This window comes from Mytilus edulis, chromosome 3, assembly GCF_963676685.1.
Source record: "Mytilus edulis chromosome 3, xbMytEdul2.2, whole genome shotgun sequence".
Taxonomy (NCBI): Eukaryota; Metazoa; Mollusca; class Bivalvia; order Mytilida; family Mytilidae; genus Mytilus; species Mytilus edulis.
Genome location: NC_092346.1, coordinates 98,601,030 through 98,619,233, shown reverse-complemented (window position 1 = coordinate 98,619,233; position 18,204 = coordinate 98,601,030). Strand labels below are relative to the sequence as shown.

The window sequence follows — 18,204 nt, the reverse complement described above, 5'->3', positions numbered from 1 at the left end:
ATCAAGTTGATTTCAGTATCTTCAGCTACATTACGAAATTAGTTTTATAAATGCACACTGTAAATTGTAATAAGCAGTCGGTACATATATACATATGGTTATTATTGTGACACCTATGCTTATATTCTTATGCATGTTTTTATTATCATTGATAAACACCATGTCATTAATTCGTACAAGACAATATTATAACATGACAAACGAATATAAAAACCGTCTATGTAGTATACGTCATTTGGTATTCACTCGTCAACCATGTCACCTCACGAAAATTATTGGAAGTAATACCTGTAATTAGGAAAATTTAACTTTTTTGTTTTAGCTATAATAAATTTGGATTTATAAGGTAAGGAAACTACTTTTTGATTTGTACAATCAATTATCAAATTTTATATTATTTAATCTATTTAATCGACATAGGCGTGTTACAGGGATATCCATTCTTACTTCTAGTTTACAATAAAGACACTCGAATGTTAAAAAGCAGTTTTCAAAAGGTTTAATGCAGGCAATTGTGTTCTATGAAATGACATCATTTATTAAATTTTAATGTTAATTTATTGATTGAAAGACTTTTGATATTTGATGAAAATTGATGACTTGGTTTAATTTTTCCTTCATAGTTAAGTTGCAATATTAATTAACAATGTTATTGACGATTGCACAACTTCTTTCTTTATGTCTATGTAAGGAGACGACAATTTGAAATATTGTGGGAAAAAGGGTCGGTCGGATTTTGAAAATATAAATCTGGGTCTAAAAAAGAGCTTAAAAATTAAATGACCTTGCATAAGACAGATGAGCATGAATATTCTGCAACACAAAATGCAGGAAACAATTGTGTACAGATTTTGTTTTTTAATTTGCACTGCAAAACCGCAGAAAAAAAGTTATCAAGCGGTATATGTTTTACTATAAATCAGCTTAATAGTTTTCTCGTTTGAATTATTTTGCATTTGTCTTTTGGGGCCTTTTATAGCTGGCTATGCGGCAATGGCTTTGCTCATTGTTGAAGTACGATGACCTAAAGTTGTTAATTTCTGTGTCATTTGGTCTCTTATGGAGAGTTGCCTCAGTGGCAATCACACCACATCTTCTTATTATCATCCAAAGTTTGAATAACGGTACAGGCATCTGACAAAAAACTTTTTTTTCATATAGTATAAGTAAACACATGAGTGGTACACCTTGTAGAATTGATCTTAATAACCACCCTTTGTCCCTGATACGTGTTTAAGTGTTAAATGCTTTAAACAGGAAATTATAGGTGTTATGTTTATTTTGTCCTGCTTACAATTTGTGTATGCATACATATTGTCACAAAAACTAACAATTGCACACGTTTTGCATTCATTATTATATAAATAGAACAGCTGTCATTAATGAGATTGTGTTTAACAAAGAAGAATTTTTGTCGTGTATATTTAAGACGACCATTTGAATAGCAAATAAATACATTTGTAGATTCACATGGGATTGATTTATCTCGATACGATACTAGTTATTAATCATATTTTATTAATATCATTAAAACAATAGATGTAATCAATTATACTACGATGTATGCCTCCCATTTTTGTACATTTGTGGTTTTCTCAACAGGCACGACTTCAATTTACGTCAGTTGATTCAATAACAAATCGTAGTTGTATTTATCCTTAATATTAAAGGAAATAGGATTTTGATTGAAAACGGGTGTTGTTATTACTTCGATGTAACCACAGATTTAATAAATTCGTCTTTGTTATATTTTTTGAGTTTTGTTAAGTCATATCATGAAAAGGATGGTAAATGATAAAAGGTCATTCCACATTCAAGTGTCGATTTCAAGAAATTGATCTTTTGATCGGTTTGAGGTTATTTCTTCCAAAATCAAGGAAGAAGTGTGAGCATTTATCATTACTTATTATCATCGTTCGTCCCTATATCAGTGAGACACCAGACTACTCGACTTAAAAACTTAACTAGAACCATTTCTAGACTATATCTATTATATTCAATGATGTCGCTTCGCTTAGGTCGTGAAATCGTACGAATGTTAAACCCAAAACCAATCAATCAAACAGATAATAATGCAAAGTGATCGATACATTATACTCTCCTTGGTTATGAACAAAGCGTTTGATAAAACTTGTGTGTCATTCTTTATAGTTTATGTGAACTTGTCCTTGATCTGATTTTGTATGTTCTCTTTAGTTACTTTACAGATTATTTATCTATTTACGTATCTAGGGGAGATGTAAGGGAATATATTCAAGGGATCTTCCTGAACTCAGCATAAAATTGAATTTAGCTCTAACTACACCCATGGCCTTCGCCTCAAAAGCTTGATTCGCATCTGTTGTGCATTGTATATCTTTTTGACTGATTGGTGGACAGAATGTCAGTCATATTCCAATAAATAATGGGGAAAAAAATAATTAAAAAAATATTATACATTAAATTTAACAGATATAGGTTTAATGTCCCCCTTTACACTGAGATACATATATTTGAATTGGGATGTATACGGTTATCTTGTTAGAGGAGTTTAAAACGGTTATGGGACATGTTTTCCTACGGATAACTTGTTATTATGTTTTACATATTTGTCAACATTAACAATCCTAATTAGCATTTGTGGTCTATAAATTCCTTGCATAATGTTCAAATTCAAATTTTATATAATTTATCAAAGTGAAATATATAAGGAAACACTAAATGATAAAATAATCACACACTAAAATATCTAAAAGTTATTGACAAACATTGTATATTTAAAATCTGACTGAATTAATTAATGCCTCATCAAAACATTTCTTAGAAGTCTGTACTTTACTGTATAAACTCATCATATTTAAGAATTCTTGTTGTTTCCCGTCAGATCATCAAACTCGATATTTTTGTGAGAGATCATATCGTAAAATTAAAATAAATAAGTTGAATTCTAATATTTTGCTTACTATTGATATCACCTCTTTACGAAAATTTATAAGCAATTGATTTTAAAATGGAGCACAATACGGTACAACATGCTCATATAAAGCCTTTTACTATATGCAGGGTGCTCTGGTAATAAAATTCAACAAAAACTCTATACATGACCATTTTTTTGTCAAATACATATAAGCATTAGGTAAACTGGCTGTTGACGGACAGATGGACGGACAGGCATATCAGTATACCTCCCATTCTTTGGAGCGGGTATAAGATTTAAAAAAAAAAAATCATAATGGCGGCATAACAAACGGAAAGTACGTTGTCCCACAACTTTTTTGGTAAGTTTAAATTGATTTGATTATTTAGTCCTTTTAGCATTTTGATTTGTCTTTATAGTGACGTTAATAAGAAAAGGGTTCGATTCAAAACAGTTTATAGAAATAAATAAATTCAAGCAAGTGGTTAAAACTATATCAAGACTAATCCTAAGACAACAAAACATGTGTACGAACAAACAGGTGACATTGGATTGGTGTAAGAACTAGATATATCAATGAACTTGTGTGTACGACGTGGGGAAACTAATGTTCAACACTCAAAGTGACGCGGGGAAAGTTATGTTCAACACGGCAAGATAGTTAAAAAAAAAAGAACCCACACAAAAACGAATTATATTAATGGACATGCTCCTGACAGAGACAGCGAAAATTCGAAAAGTGTATATGTTATATTTTAAAAATACATACATTTTCTGATCATCAGTTTTAGTATACAAAAAATGACATACACTTCCTTTTAAAGTGTCATGTGTTATGGAAGATTAATAAAATTGAGACAGGAAATGGGGAATGTGTCAAAGCGACAACAACCAGACCATAAAGCAGACAACTCCTTAATAATATCATCGTCCACTTCCACATAATTGTCTCCGAAAAAGATACCTATATACTTAAATAAAACATTTAGGTAATGTAAAGAGGTTGGTTTTTTCAACAAGTGCCTGTGTTCACTTGGTCTCTAGTGGTATATTATACCAAATCACCCTCAATATTTTTGGTGATATTTCAAATACTTTAGGAGATATTTAAAAAAAATATACAGACAATGATTGACTTTTCACATCGAGTTCATGAATTCAAGTGTAACATGACTTTACAACACTTCATGTTAAGTCTTATCGTGTATTGATTTCTGGTGAAAAGTTGTCTTACTCATAAATGTCGATATGCAAACTGTTTATTTCGTACAATAGACATATATGTGGTATTTATACCAGAAAATGTTTTTGTAATAAACGAATTACACCCTAATTTGTTATGACACCGCCTACAATCCTTCTATTTTTGTTTGGGTTATATACTGTATGATTGTATATATAAATTTCTTTTGTAGCACTAACAAAGCAATCAGTTGTGTTTTCAGTAACTTTTTTTTACAATAAAGCATCTACTAAGAATCACAGAGTGTCTTAAATACATTTTCATGAAGAACGAACAAAATAGACGCTGAAATTTATCATAAGAGCATTTTATAACAGAATAACTTCGAAGCACACTTAAGATTAAAAAATACAATAAATAATACAGATTTTTGTCTGACCAATAAATACAATCACGGAACGTCTAAATTGCTACGTTACACACATGTATTACTTCAGAATTGTAAAATTTTGGAAATACTTTGTGTTATTTTTCTGTTTACATTTCACAAATTAACATAAATGAATTACTGATCAAATGTCTTTATTTTTTGTAGAATGTGTTCTTGGAATTTGTGTGTTAACGTTTTGACTGTCCTTTTTGTTATCAATGGACTTACGAACGCTAGATTAAAACGAGGAAGGTATCCTCAATTTAATGACTTTTGTACATCAAAAGACGTATATGTTGGAGCACCATGGGATTGTTCTGGATATATTCACTGCCAAAGTGGCAATGGAATTAAAATGACATTTTGGATAGAATGTCCAGCTGGCTTGTACTTTAATTTGAAACATAAAACTTGCATGTGGCCTCAAGATGTCAGTAATCCTTGTCCACCCGTCAAAGGTAGGTGTACATACACGTCACAACAAATCTTTTTACAGAGAGAAATCATTGCCAAATCTTTTACAGAGAGGAACCATTGGCAAATCTTAAACAGAGAGAACAATTGCAAAATCTTTTAATTTCTGAAGTAATCTACAGTGAATGAGTGTTTGATGAACGATGTTTATCTTATAACAAAACTAATACATATCTTTATATAGAGAAAGACAGATGTGATATAATTGCCAATGAGACAACAAGACAACGAGAGACAAAATGATATAGGAGTTCACAAAAATAGGCCATCGTACGACCTTCATCAATGAGAAAAACACATTTATAAAAGACCCCGATATTACAAATGTAAAACAGTTCAATCGAGATACTAGTGACCAAAGGCTTGATTCATTTGAAAAAACAATGAACGAAAAACAAAGTGACTATATGTTTGTGTCTTTTCCCTTTTCCTATTCATAAATTATTTTCTGATTGCACCATTTGTATCATAAGAACAAATTCCTTACACAAGAAACTCTAGACCAAACACATCCACGAACAAAATGACGGGTGCCAATGGTTGATCAGGATTTGTATTCTATTCAGGAGCACTTGAGTTCACTCATTTTTTCTGGTTTGTTCTGCTCATTATTGTTGTCAGAGTAGGCTTTCAGGACTTTTACTGTTCGCCTCCTATTTTCCGTCATTGTGGTATTCACCGGTCATTGACTAATGGTTTAAAGTTCCTCTGTGGTATTTTCTCATTTATTTGTGTTAGAAACTTCAAATTCAGTTTAGGCATCCATGTGTATCTTTACGGTCATAAAATTATCGTTTAACATCTTTCAAACAACAAATATTTAAGAAAAAAAACCCTAAATGATATTTGTTGTAATGCACCCAAAATCATGATGTAAAACTATTTGCAATGCAAATGCAATGAAAAAATCATGGCTTTAGTAAACATATAATTACAAAATTATACAGTTTAAGTGTTTTTTGTGTAGTATTTAATCAATTAAAATATAAATTTTTGTTGCGTTATGTAAATGGTGTTCTGTAACAAAAGAAATCGTGATTTTACGACAGAAAGTTATTAATTGTGGACATTAAATGGTGTTAGCGTGCTCATAAAATGTAAATACCATATTGTCTTAAAAAAATGTAAAAGAAAATAAATTGATAACTGTCGGTAATAAATAGAATCCAGCAGTTTAACAGGCAACGCTTACCACCTACACCCAAACTTTCTGGAAGAAATAAAACCCGAAAGCGCACAATAAAAACAAACAAAAACGAATAACATATTAAAGATAGCCGACTTTGTACCGACTTCCATATTTTATAAGCAAACAAAACCCATCATCAGCTCCTTTCCCTTCAGAATTGCTGATTATGCAGGAGTATAACGTTCCTTTGGAAACGATTTTCTTTGAGCATGGTGTGATTTTATATATATTCTGGCTCTTCATAATTTTAGGAAAAAAATTATTCTACATGGACACGTTTTGGAGTAGTGTTGTTGGTTTTTTGTCATAGCTTAAAGGATTTTGGTATTCGGTGTATATTTCTTGTTATTTTTGCTCTGTACTTTATATAAGACCTTAGGCCAACATTATTTCATGTAGATTTGATTTGTGATAAAACATAGTGTAATTTGTTTAGTAGTCATTATGTCATGTAGGTTTGTTTCGTTTTTTTGTATATGTGTAAATAGTCACGTTGATGTATAAAACTTTTTCGAATTTCGATTTTTGGTACACATATTTATAGTTATATATATAGATCAATTGTACTTGGGAAGTGTATTTATATAAAACACAATATTGTTCATCCATATCAGGCCCGTAGCCAGGAATTTCCAAAGGGGGGTTATTTGCCTCAAAAACTCGACTTTAACAGTCACAATTCGAACAGAACGTTGACTTTAACAGTCATTATTTGTTTTCAAATGGGGGGGGGGGGGGATTCGAACGAACCCCCCCCCCCCCCCCCGAATCCCCCTGGCTACGGGTATGCATATTGATTATGGTTGAATAGTTTAGTAATGACAAGTGAAATCATGCCTATAGTGTTGTAGATTAAGTGATCATTATAACATGTTAATGGAGCCATACCATGACCATATATCATTCATTTGTACAAGTTTCCGTAGCCATCAATAGTGGTAAACGAGGTCACGACCTGAAATATTATAGTTTTGTTCTCCGTTATAAGGTCAATAATTGTGTCACTGCATTAATATGTTTAAGTATAAAAGTGTAATAATATTAATATTTTGCAGCATACGAGTGCAGTAATTATATCAATAGGTGGCATGTACATGTAACTGTCGAATAGATCAATTAAACCAACAAGATATATATCGACACTGACAGTCTAGATGTATTCCCTATTTTATTTGCTTTTAATTCACAAGAAACGTCATAAACATAGTGAATATATCTAGAAACTTACATTTATAACTTCTATAGTATTTCCCTTCATACATACTGTAAATAGTACTAATTTAATATGCTCTATAGGGGTCGTGTTTCCGTCCACCAGATAATCATCCGAATACGCTTGAATTCATTAGATATATACAAATGGAACAAGATAGCCAACTATTTCCAACAAAAAATGGGAAACAACAATGCACCTTACGTTCTTAAATGATTTAATTGATCTAAGAAAAAAAAAGGTCCGTTGTTTGTTCTTTTATCGGGTCTAAAAATGAAATGAAAATGAAATAAAAATGAAATAAAAATGAAATGAAAATAAAAATGAAAATGAAAATGAAAATGAAAAATGAAAAATTGGTACGAATAAAAAAAAACTGTTTTGGCGCAATTGAAAAAAACAAAATCGAGTTTTATAATTGGCACAAACGCCACACGCCCCGATATCTATTTAAAAAAATATGTTAAATGTGTATGATCTAGTTAATTCTGGTTGAATACTGACTTGTCCTTTTCAGTATTGTATAAATATGTCATTTACGAATGTATATAGTGTTAGTAAGTATTAATTTGAACAAATAGCGACGTCTACAAACAAGGTGTTGTGTTGTCATAAAAGTTAAAGTTGATATGATATAAGATCAAACGTATAGAATAAATAATTTAGAATTCAATTAACTTATATACCTTCTAATATTAAACAAAATTATGTCAGAGATGTCATCCAGCATTTCAAATGTGAAAACAAAATGTCATTTAAAATGATTTAACAATATTATACCTCGAGAAAAATGGAGAATATGAATACCATTATAAAATTGGCACCATCTAGAAAATCAACCCACAGTTTCTGGCTTCTTTCCTTTCGGGGATTAAATCCGGACTTGCTTTTTCCTTTTGGGTAGTAAATTCGTTTTTGTTCTTTCCTTTAGCGGATTAAATTCGTATGAATTTGTTCGTCAAAGTTCTGTGACATCATCATCATCATCATCATCACAGCCGCCAGATTTCTAAAACTATCAAGAAAAAACCCCAACATTCTATAATATTACATGATATAATAATGCTATTACTATTTTAGTAGTCCTGTCCGATTTGGACAACAGTCAGTATGCCATAAGTGACATGTACTACTAATACTATTACTTACAGGGTATTAAAAAAAGTCTTTTCGAGCAATAATATATATATATATATATATATGACACTTTATTATATAAAACCAGAAGTCTCATAGATTGACCAGTATTAATAGAATTATCGCTATCACACAGTCTCAAAAATGTCAAAATTTGCATATACTAACGGGCATTAGTTTTTTCGTTTGAATTGTTTTACATTGTTATTTCTGGGCCATTTATAGCTGACTATGCGGTTTGGGCTTTGCTCACTGTTTAAGGTGTTACGGTGACCTATAGTTGTTAATTTCTGTGTCATTTTGGTCAATTGTGGAGAGTTGTCTCATCGGCAATCATACCACATCTTCTTTTTTTCTGCTCAGTTTCGATTTAATGAGTATATCCCTTTTCAACTGACTTGTTTTCAGTTCGATTTGGTCTATCCCATGTTAGACAAATGTTGAACATTGACTAAATGTTTGAACCCGGCACATTCTTCATGTGCGTAGGAGCCTGTAAGTAATTGATTGTGATTGATTGCTGTCAACCGTCATCATTTTTCGTTTTAATTAAAATCAGGCCGTTGGTATTCTCTTAAGAATTCCTACGTTTTTCTCCATACTTATGACCTTTAAACAGCTTGCTATAGATTATGGTTCTTGCTTATTTACGAAACCTTACGGTAACGTGTAGGTAATTGCATTCTTGTCCTTTGATTCTTGAGAGATTCTTCAGCTCTAACATTTTATTGTGATTTTTACAGTTTATGTCAAACAATGGACCCGATAACTACTTCACATTTAAATATTGTGTATCGATAATGGTCATCGTGTGTCTACCCATCAGTAATGACATATTAAAAAGTCTTCCAATATAATAAAAGATGATGTGGTAGGATTGCCAATGAGACAACTCTCCACGAGAGACCAACTAACACAGATGTTAACAACTATAGGTCACAATACGGCCTTCAACAATTAGCAAAGCCCATACCGCATAGTCAGCTATAAAAAGCCCCGAAATGAAAAATGTGAAACAATTCAAACGAGAAAACTAACGGCCTTATTTGTGTAGTAAAATGAACGAACAACAAATATGTAACACAGCAACATACGACAACCACAGAATGGCAGGCTCCTGACTTTGGACAGGCACATACATACAGAACGTGGTGGGGTTAAACATGTTAATCCCAACCCAATCAAATTCTATTCTTACACTGGTATGCTATCATGACTAATTTCAAAATATGAACGTTCGTACAATTTATGTTTGTTTTCCGTCATTAATTTGCAAGTGCTTTATTTAATGAGTTAATGATAGTATTCTTGAATATCAATTTAGATTACGAGAGATGTAAGTAAATGAAGTTTATCAAAATTTAGTTTGCCTAGTTCAAAAGGTAAATCTTGTTATTCAGTAGAGGTAGTTTTTATTGAAATAGTATATCACATTATTCCTGTTGTATTTTAGAATTTGAAAGCAAAAATAAAGCAATTTATACTACATCGAAGTCATATCAAGTAGTGATTTGAAGTTTAGCAAAATAGATATGAAATATAATTTTATCTATATTCAAAGTGACACAATATATAGTAGCACATATAGCAATGTGGAAAGTAACAAAATTAGAAATATGTACAACTCCTTTCCCAGTTAGCTTGCATTTTGGAAATGTAGCTTGTGTTTGCTTTGAATTCTATGATTTATAGTCTCTTATTTTGTTAACTTTGTTACATTGTGTTATGAACTACAATTTATAAAAAAGAAAAAAATCTATTCATATCTTAGAATGACAACTGAAAAACAAGTAGCTTGATTATATCAACCTCTGGCAGCTTTCCTAAAATGTATTCATTTGTTTTCCCTGCTTTTGGCATATTTGTGTCTTTCTATCTGTTACTGTCCCTTTGGTTTTTATCTTAAGTTCATTGTTTACAATTCAAGTTATTCTAATTAAATAAAATGGCTGGATACTATATTAAAAACCAGATTCTATATAAAAATATCAAATTTGTAGCTATATCTCACTGTATCAAAGAATCGAACATTTAAATAAGTTAGCCATTTCTTGTCTTTCGTCCAAACAAAAGTAAAAAAAAGACATGTATTTCTACCCTAGACATAAACGGTCTAAGTCGTACTTCTGAATTCAAAACTGTTGTTCATATTTACTCTTACTTCCTACTGTTTTTATTTAAGCGCCACTGACGAGTCTTATGAAGACACACGCGTGCGTCTGGGGTACCAGATTATAAGCTTGGTATCTTTGATAGTTTTCTTACAGTAGATGCTATATAATATACTTAGAAGCTGTAGACTAGAATTACATGGTAGGTATTTGCATGAAGTACTATGTCTTGTTTATTCTAACTTCTCAAAGTGAGCTGTTAGACGTTGATCTTAATTTTGAGGTACCAACAGCTTAGAGTATATTTTTCTAATATTTCAGATGTAGTAGACACATATTGTCCTCAGTATCCCAGAGCTAAGTTAGTCCATGACAAAAACTGTGCAAGATATTATGACTGTAGTGATTTTGGTAATAAAAGAACGCCATACTTGAAGGAATGTCCATATCCTCAGCTGTTCAATACTGATACTTTAACATGTGATGACTATAAGTATGTAGAATGTGAAGAACGATACAGACCGGTTACGCCATGTAAGTATGCTTAATATCTAGGTAAATAAGATATGGAAAGACTATACGTCAAATAAGATATGAAGTCTATGATTTGAATATTTATTTATATTTAGCACTTTTTTTCTTATTCAAATTAAAAAAAACCCGATAGGAATGAAAGACATACTAGTAATAAAGTTATGTTATTTTTCTGTAATTTCATTGGTCAGCAAATGCGATAAAATATATTTCTTGAACGACCAGGTCAGCTGTTACACGTTTAGGTGCCAGACCACAAATTCACCCACTCCAATTTAGAAGGTAAAACTAGCAAAAAATAGAGCTTGTGATGTCATCGTTTACTTTTAAAAACTAACCAACAAATTTGTAGAAATTATTTTTTGTGTGAAAGGGAAATATATTTAGGCCATTTGGTGCAAAAATTTACTTGTCATAACGACATTCTATTGTATAACGCTCGATATCAAATAATCTAAATTTTAAATAGATCTTTTCATTTTTCATTTGTAAATACGCAGCCACGTCCTGTCTGAATGTATAATCCGACCCCCCTTGTAAAGAGAGTGCCGCGCTCTCTGCACATTAAGAACCCTTGTGACTAACTCTTTGAGGGGTCTGTAGGTGACCTGTTGAAAGAAAAATTTCTATCCAATATTATCTTACCAAGTGGAACTCGAATTGTTCCGACATTTAACACGAACAGCCCATATTACGGTACCACTCGATTGTGTTAATTACTAATGTGTTGAACGAGATGCATGTAATATTTGCCAGTGGACGTTAAACAACCAACACACACTCAATTTTAAAAAAGTGACGCAGTTCCAGGCCAAAAAAAATTCAATACGTTCAAAATTATTTGAAAGGATGTAACTTGCCAAAAATTGAAGTGACTTATTAGAAAGAGACCATATTAACACCAAATGCTAGGTAATAAACACGATGATATTACTAGTAATACTTGCCTAAACTAATACGGATGTTGATTTTTTTTATATCGTATGTCACATGAATGGCAGTAGCTTAGGCGCTGTGTAATTGAAATACATTCTAATTCAGATCTCGAAAAGATTTTACACTGATTTCCAGTAAAAAAAAAAAAGATTTTTTGACACTGATTTCTTATAATAAAACAAGAATTTTTACACCGATTTCAGTTTATCCAACTAATATCGCTATTTAAGCTTCTCAACGATTGCGGACAGTAAGTGAAATATAATCTTTTCCTAAGTAGAAAGTGAAGATGCAACATTGCCGCCAAACAGTAAGTGAAATATAACCTTTTCCTAAGAAGAAAGTTATGATGCAACATTGCTGCCAAACAGGTTAATTATATATAACGTAATGATTCACTAATCTATCTATTATAGGCGATTACAAACTGAGTCAGTGTAGAGGACCAAACTGTCCACCATGTGAGTCACAACAAGTAGGATGTGAAGGGCATCCAAATGGAGCAAAGGCATATCCTGGACGTCTGCTTACGGAATATTTCCTTGTATGCTTCAATAATAAAACAAAAGCAATTAAGACGTGCACAGACACAATGTTATTCGATCCTATTCAAGGAAAGTGTACACTCGATCTAGACCCAAGTAAGTAACTGAACTTTGATTTTAATTGGAGATTGAAAATTATGTCATGAAGATTTGGAGACGCAGAAAGTAAGCAATGAAAGAATACAGAAATACTCTTTATTTCTAACAAAAAAAGGGCGAGGGTGAAATATCCTCGTAATTTCAATAATATCTAAACATGTTGTAAGGACGATTTTGTCCACATACATTGACATTTAGCCGCATGGAGTACGAAAAATTATCCTCTATTGATATACATTTATTAAACTGTTATACAAAAAGACAACGAAGACTTAAATCAATGTGAATAGCTACTATATAAAGTATGCATGTTTGAGTATATTAGTAATATTTTTAAATACAAACATTCAAACCATGAAATATGTATTTAAGGACAATGCATAGTTTGTTTTTTCAAATCTACAAAATGTACACATAATTATACATATTCGAAAATAATTTTGCGTAGAATTTTTCTTTTGTTTTTTTTATAATAAACATACCATTTTTTCCAGTGGCACTAGACGTTTACTGCGCATCCAGTGTCGATGCAAAGATTGCACATCCACGCATATGTTCACGTTATTATGACTGTAAGCTGACAAGACCACGTGAAAACTTTAACAAATACGAAGGAGAATGTCGCTACCCACTTCTGTATTCAGAACGATATCAAAGGTGTATAGACTTTTCAGATGTGCAGTGTGGATCTAAAATTGAACCCTTATCACCATGTAAGTTTCTATATCGTTTCTTTATTTCAGTTACCAGCGAAAGGATCACTTTTACTTATAGGAAGTGTCTAACTTAAGCTACACAAGTGAGAAACCCCTACCCACCAAAAATATAATCACTAAATACGCATTGGTATATTTTGAGTTTTTTCCGACTAAGTATTCAACAAAGTTCTAAAAACCAGCAATGCACTTTTAACTCTTTCTAATTGAAAAAAACGATACCGGCGTTGAGTTTGGTAAAAAAAAGAAATAAAAACAAGCAAAGAAGCAGTTTTCCAGTATAATGCACTTCACCTCTGCTGTAGCAAGATAGTATAACTACAATCATCATTTGTATATAGAAAGTAAATGGTACCTGAAATGCAGTGATTTTAAGCAAAACAAACGTGTTACGAAAATGAGATGCAAACGATTCGTATTTTTTTTTTTATCATGGCGTACACTGATAAGAAATAAAACGAAATGTTCACGAACATTTTTCATTATTATCAAGTATAGAACGATATTGTAAAACAGTACTCATTTTGAAGTTTAGGATGTAATTCAACTCGGCATTGATTATCTGTGTGTGTTAATATGTCCCCAGGAATCGTTCTTAGTTTTCAATGGTGCTTCCATTATCTTTCTCAGGTGAATATGGACAAAACAGTTGTTTCGGAAGAAATTGTCCTCGATGTGGTGATGGGGTGATACCGTCCTGTGTAGGTTTACCGGATGGTCAAAATCCATTTCCTGGATATGACAATAGATACCTTGTCTGTCGGATGGACCGCACAGTAGAAACAAGGACGTGTAATCCAGGAGAGTTATTCTCACAAAATCTCAGAGGGTGTTCTACATCTGGAAGTGGATTGGCTAATCGTAAGTTACATTTCAATGTGAAATTTTACACGTGTAAATATGTATATACATTAAGAAAATTAATTCTTCATTTTTATTGTTCCGAAGCGATTTTTTAATTTACCCTACAAAGCATACATATTGTTTGTTCATATATTGATTATCTCAAATGGACTCAAACATTAAACACTTTTGATTTGCAGCTTTTGAAAGATTAAAAAGATAAATAATACATAAATAAACGTTAAATATAACACTGAGAAATTATTGTATGGAAATACTTAACATTTACAATTTTATTTTACAAATTAAAAGCTGGAACTCCTGATCAAGGCAGTGGAACAAGTCCACTCGAACCAGTTCTACCTTTTCGACCTGTAAGACCTCCAGTGCAGCCACCCTTTCAACCTCCAGTTCAACCACCAGTACGACCTCCAGTACGACCTCCTGTACAACCGCCTACTCAACCACCTGTCACACCTCCTTTTTTTCCTACCAGACCTCCAACTGGTCCAACTGGTCCAATCATTCCTCCAATAGGATCCGGGCCTTGTGCGGGAAATCCATTGGCCATACAACAAGACCCAGACAACTGTGCACGGTATTACAACTGTAGTCAGAGAATCACATTTCAAGGACTTAATTCGTTCCAAGCCGAATGTCCGTACCCACAACTGTTTGACACAACTCTAGGATACTGTAATGATTTCCCTGCGGTAACATGTGGCAGGAGGTTTGAAGCAATGTCTCCATGTGAGTATAATACATTTCTAACTAATATTAATACTGTTTTAGTCTGAAATAACGATTCATTCAGAAAAAAATGTTATATTAAATAATAAGAAGTTTTTTAACACACAAAAAGAACTTTTTTACATTTGGACATATAATTTTCATTTAGCTGTGCGTTACACAGCAAACGTTTTGCGAAAGATCTTTAACGTCAAGGCGTTATTTGCTTTACTGCATGTTCAGTTCATATAAGTGTTGATGTCATATTGTAATTAATGCGATATGGGAAAATAATAATTTTGAAGATAGTATCCAATCATAAATCAGAGTTCAGTATTTTTGTGATTTTACTTTTTACATACACGTTAAAAAATGTTTATATATAATTTTAATAAAACTACTATTTCTTAAACAGTTGTTCTTTTTATATTCCATTATGTTTTAGGTGATTATGTTACCACACGCAATTCTTGTCAAGGAGAATCGTGTGCAATACCATGCGAAGAACGATCGCCATCTTGTGTTGGTATGGCAGATGGAAACAATACTTTTCCCGGAAGAGAACTTACTCCATTCTATATGACCTGCCTTCGTAACAGGACACTTTCTGTCGGTATATGTAAATATGGTGTCTATGACCCAACGAAGAAGTATTGTACAACAGATCTAGATCCATGTGAGTAAACTATTAGGCTGAAAATGTGTTTTACTGGGGAAAGTTTGAATGCTGATTATGTGGTACATGTATGCATTTAAATTTCTACTGGAAAAGATTAAAGTATATAGATATAGGAAGATGTGGTGTGAGTGCCAATGAGACAACTCTCCATCCAAATAACAATTTATAAAAGTAAACCATTATAGGTCAATGAACGGGGGTTGTCTGTTACTCATAAGCTGATGTACTTACATGCATGTATGAAGCATTTACATTAAAATGCTACCATTTGTTATAATATTGTTTTTGTTGTTTCAGATTCTGTTCAGGTATTTTGCCAAGACAAACCAAACATCAAATTTCCACACATTGCTAATTGTGCTCGATACTATGACTGCGGTGCTATCGAATCAGACCCAGTATTTGGTAAATACCAGAGGGAGTGTACTTACCCTACGCTGTTTAACATTGACCTCCTTAGGTGTGTTCCTCCAGTGGAAGCTGACTGTCAATGGCGATATGAACCTAAAGATCCTTGTAAGTCATGTTAATATAAGGCAATTTATTTTTGCAGAAGATTATTTCAAATCTGGTATCCCTTGTTTCAATTTTTTTATTGGTTATCTATATTTCTGCTTTTTATTTGTTTGAATATACTTTTTATCACGATATAAGAACTTTTCAAAGATATTTTTTTTATTTTGTTTAATTTAAAGGACAACGACACACGTAATACTCAAAAATAGACAATAGACTTTTGTTGCTGTTGTTGCCTTTAGTGTAACAGCAGGAATATTTTTATCCACTTTACGTATCGATACATTTTAATATTAATTTAGTACTAGATCAATTTATATACCTTTCTAGAGTTACTACTAAACAATCATTTATTAAATCATAGATTGAAACTTGATTACGTTTTGTTGCAGAACTTCCTATTTGTTTTTGTTTAAAATGATATTTGATTAACATAAACCTGATATCAATCCACAGGCGGTTTCCTTGGAAACCAAAGATGCGATGTCAATGACAGAAACTGCGTCCCCTGTGTTGACACATTGAACATATGCGCAGGTGTAATGGCGGGAAACATTCCTATTGTGGACAATAAAATGGAGTACGCCGTTTGTAAGCAGGGGAGGTTCTTTACTACTGTTAGCTGCGCCCCTTATAGCTTCAATCCATCAATGAAAGGTTGTGAGACGGCTGTTAATACATGTGAAGGCCTACCTAACGGGAAACAGTCCATGCAAGGTTCAGAATCAAATTATGTACTTTGTTTTAATCAAAATGTTGTCGAATTTGGAAGCTGTGAACCTCTACTGTTTGATGCACGTTCTAAACAATGTTCACAGCAGCAGAAGTCTAAATGTAGTGGATTGTCAGATGGTAATTATCCAACATCAAATATATTCCAATACATAGTGTGTACAAATGGCAGACAGACCAGTGTTGGGGATTGTAGTCCGTCTGTTTTTGATTCCAGAAAATCTATTTGTGTTAAGCCTGAATTTTCTTGCGAACGAATGCCTGATGGAAACTATGGACATGAGGATGGCACAACATATTATGGTTGTGTAAAGGGGTCATTTGCAGGAAAGAATACCTGTAGTCCAGATGTATTCGATTTCTTGGAGGGAAAATGTCTTCCTTCAGCATGTCGTGGAAAACAAGATGGACGATTCGCCTTACCCGGAAGTGACATTCACTACATGACTTGCACTGATCAGGAAGTAGTAAAAGTAAGGAGATGTAAAAGGTATAGATTTGACGAGTCTTTAGGTAGATGTACTAAGTCTCCAAGCTTTTGTTCCAGTTTACAAGACGGATGGCACCAGATGAAAGAGATGTTTATATATATGTACTGTGTGGACAAAAAACCAACTAAAATTGTAGTTTGTCCTGCAGAGGTATTTGATACTGTAAATGGAGTCTGTTTAGAAGGCTATACTCCATGTAAGAGACAAGTATTGGTATTTGCAGCGCAATATCAGCTTTACGTGTGGTGCACATTTGTATGTATTGACATTCACAAGCGCTGCTGCATCTGTATATGAACAAAACTGCAATGCATTTGCTTTGAGAAAGTATACTCAACATATAATAACCAATGTAGTAGGCAATATCATGTGCATATATGTTGTGTAATTGTTTTGCCAATATACTGCATGATATTTCTTTTATTTGAATGTTACAGCTTTGCAATGTGTTGTTTGCTTATCATGGTTGCACGTGCGTCTACACAATAATGAACACAAAGGAATATTTAGCAACATTGTCTGTTTGTTAAAGTAATAAATGTGAAATGTATTTCCTAATTTATAAACTAAAAAAATAACAAAAGCAAAAGTAAGCTGTTTTAGACCACGCTTTGCAAGCACCAAAACTAATGATACTACTAACAATACAGTAAGTAAATTTGTTGACATCTTTAATAATTCATATATATAAAAATATAAGTGCGGTTTTAAGGGAATATTCCGTTTAAAATATGATATACCGTAACAGTAC

General features: G+C 32.4%; 1 protein-coding gene across 2 annotated transcripts in view; it reads left to right on the top strand.

Annotated features, from left to right (window-relative positions):
- Window positions 1-240: 240 nt before the first annotated feature.
- LOC139517916 (uncharacterized) overlaps window positions 241-18,204 on the top strand; it is a 33,026-nt gene continuing 15,062 nt past the window's right edge. Inside the window, exons 1-10 of one of the 2 annotated variants that reach the window (XM_071309449.1) lie at window positions 241-346; window positions 4,675-4,967; window positions 10,955-11,167; window positions 12,520-12,744; window positions 13,242-13,460; window positions 14,094-14,324; window positions 14,619-15,056; window positions 15,481-15,711; window positions 16,012-16,230; window positions 16,687-17,649. In XM_071309449.1, the coding sequence (XP_071165550.1) occupies window positions 4,676-4,967; window positions 10,955-11,167; window positions 12,520-12,744; window positions 13,242-13,460; window positions 14,094-14,324; window positions 14,619-15,056; window positions 15,481-15,711; window positions 16,012-16,230; window positions 16,687-17,649 (3,031 nt within the window). In that variant the 5' untranslated portion in view covers window positions 241-346; window position 4,675. The remainder of the gene's footprint in view (window positions 347-4,674; window positions 4,968-10,954; window positions 11,168-12,519; window positions 12,745-13,241; window positions 13,461-14,093; window positions 14,325-14,618; window positions 15,057-15,480; window positions 15,712-16,011; window positions 16,231-16,686; window positions 17,650-18,204) is intronic. The other variant, XM_071309450.1, reaches the window with a different exon arrangement.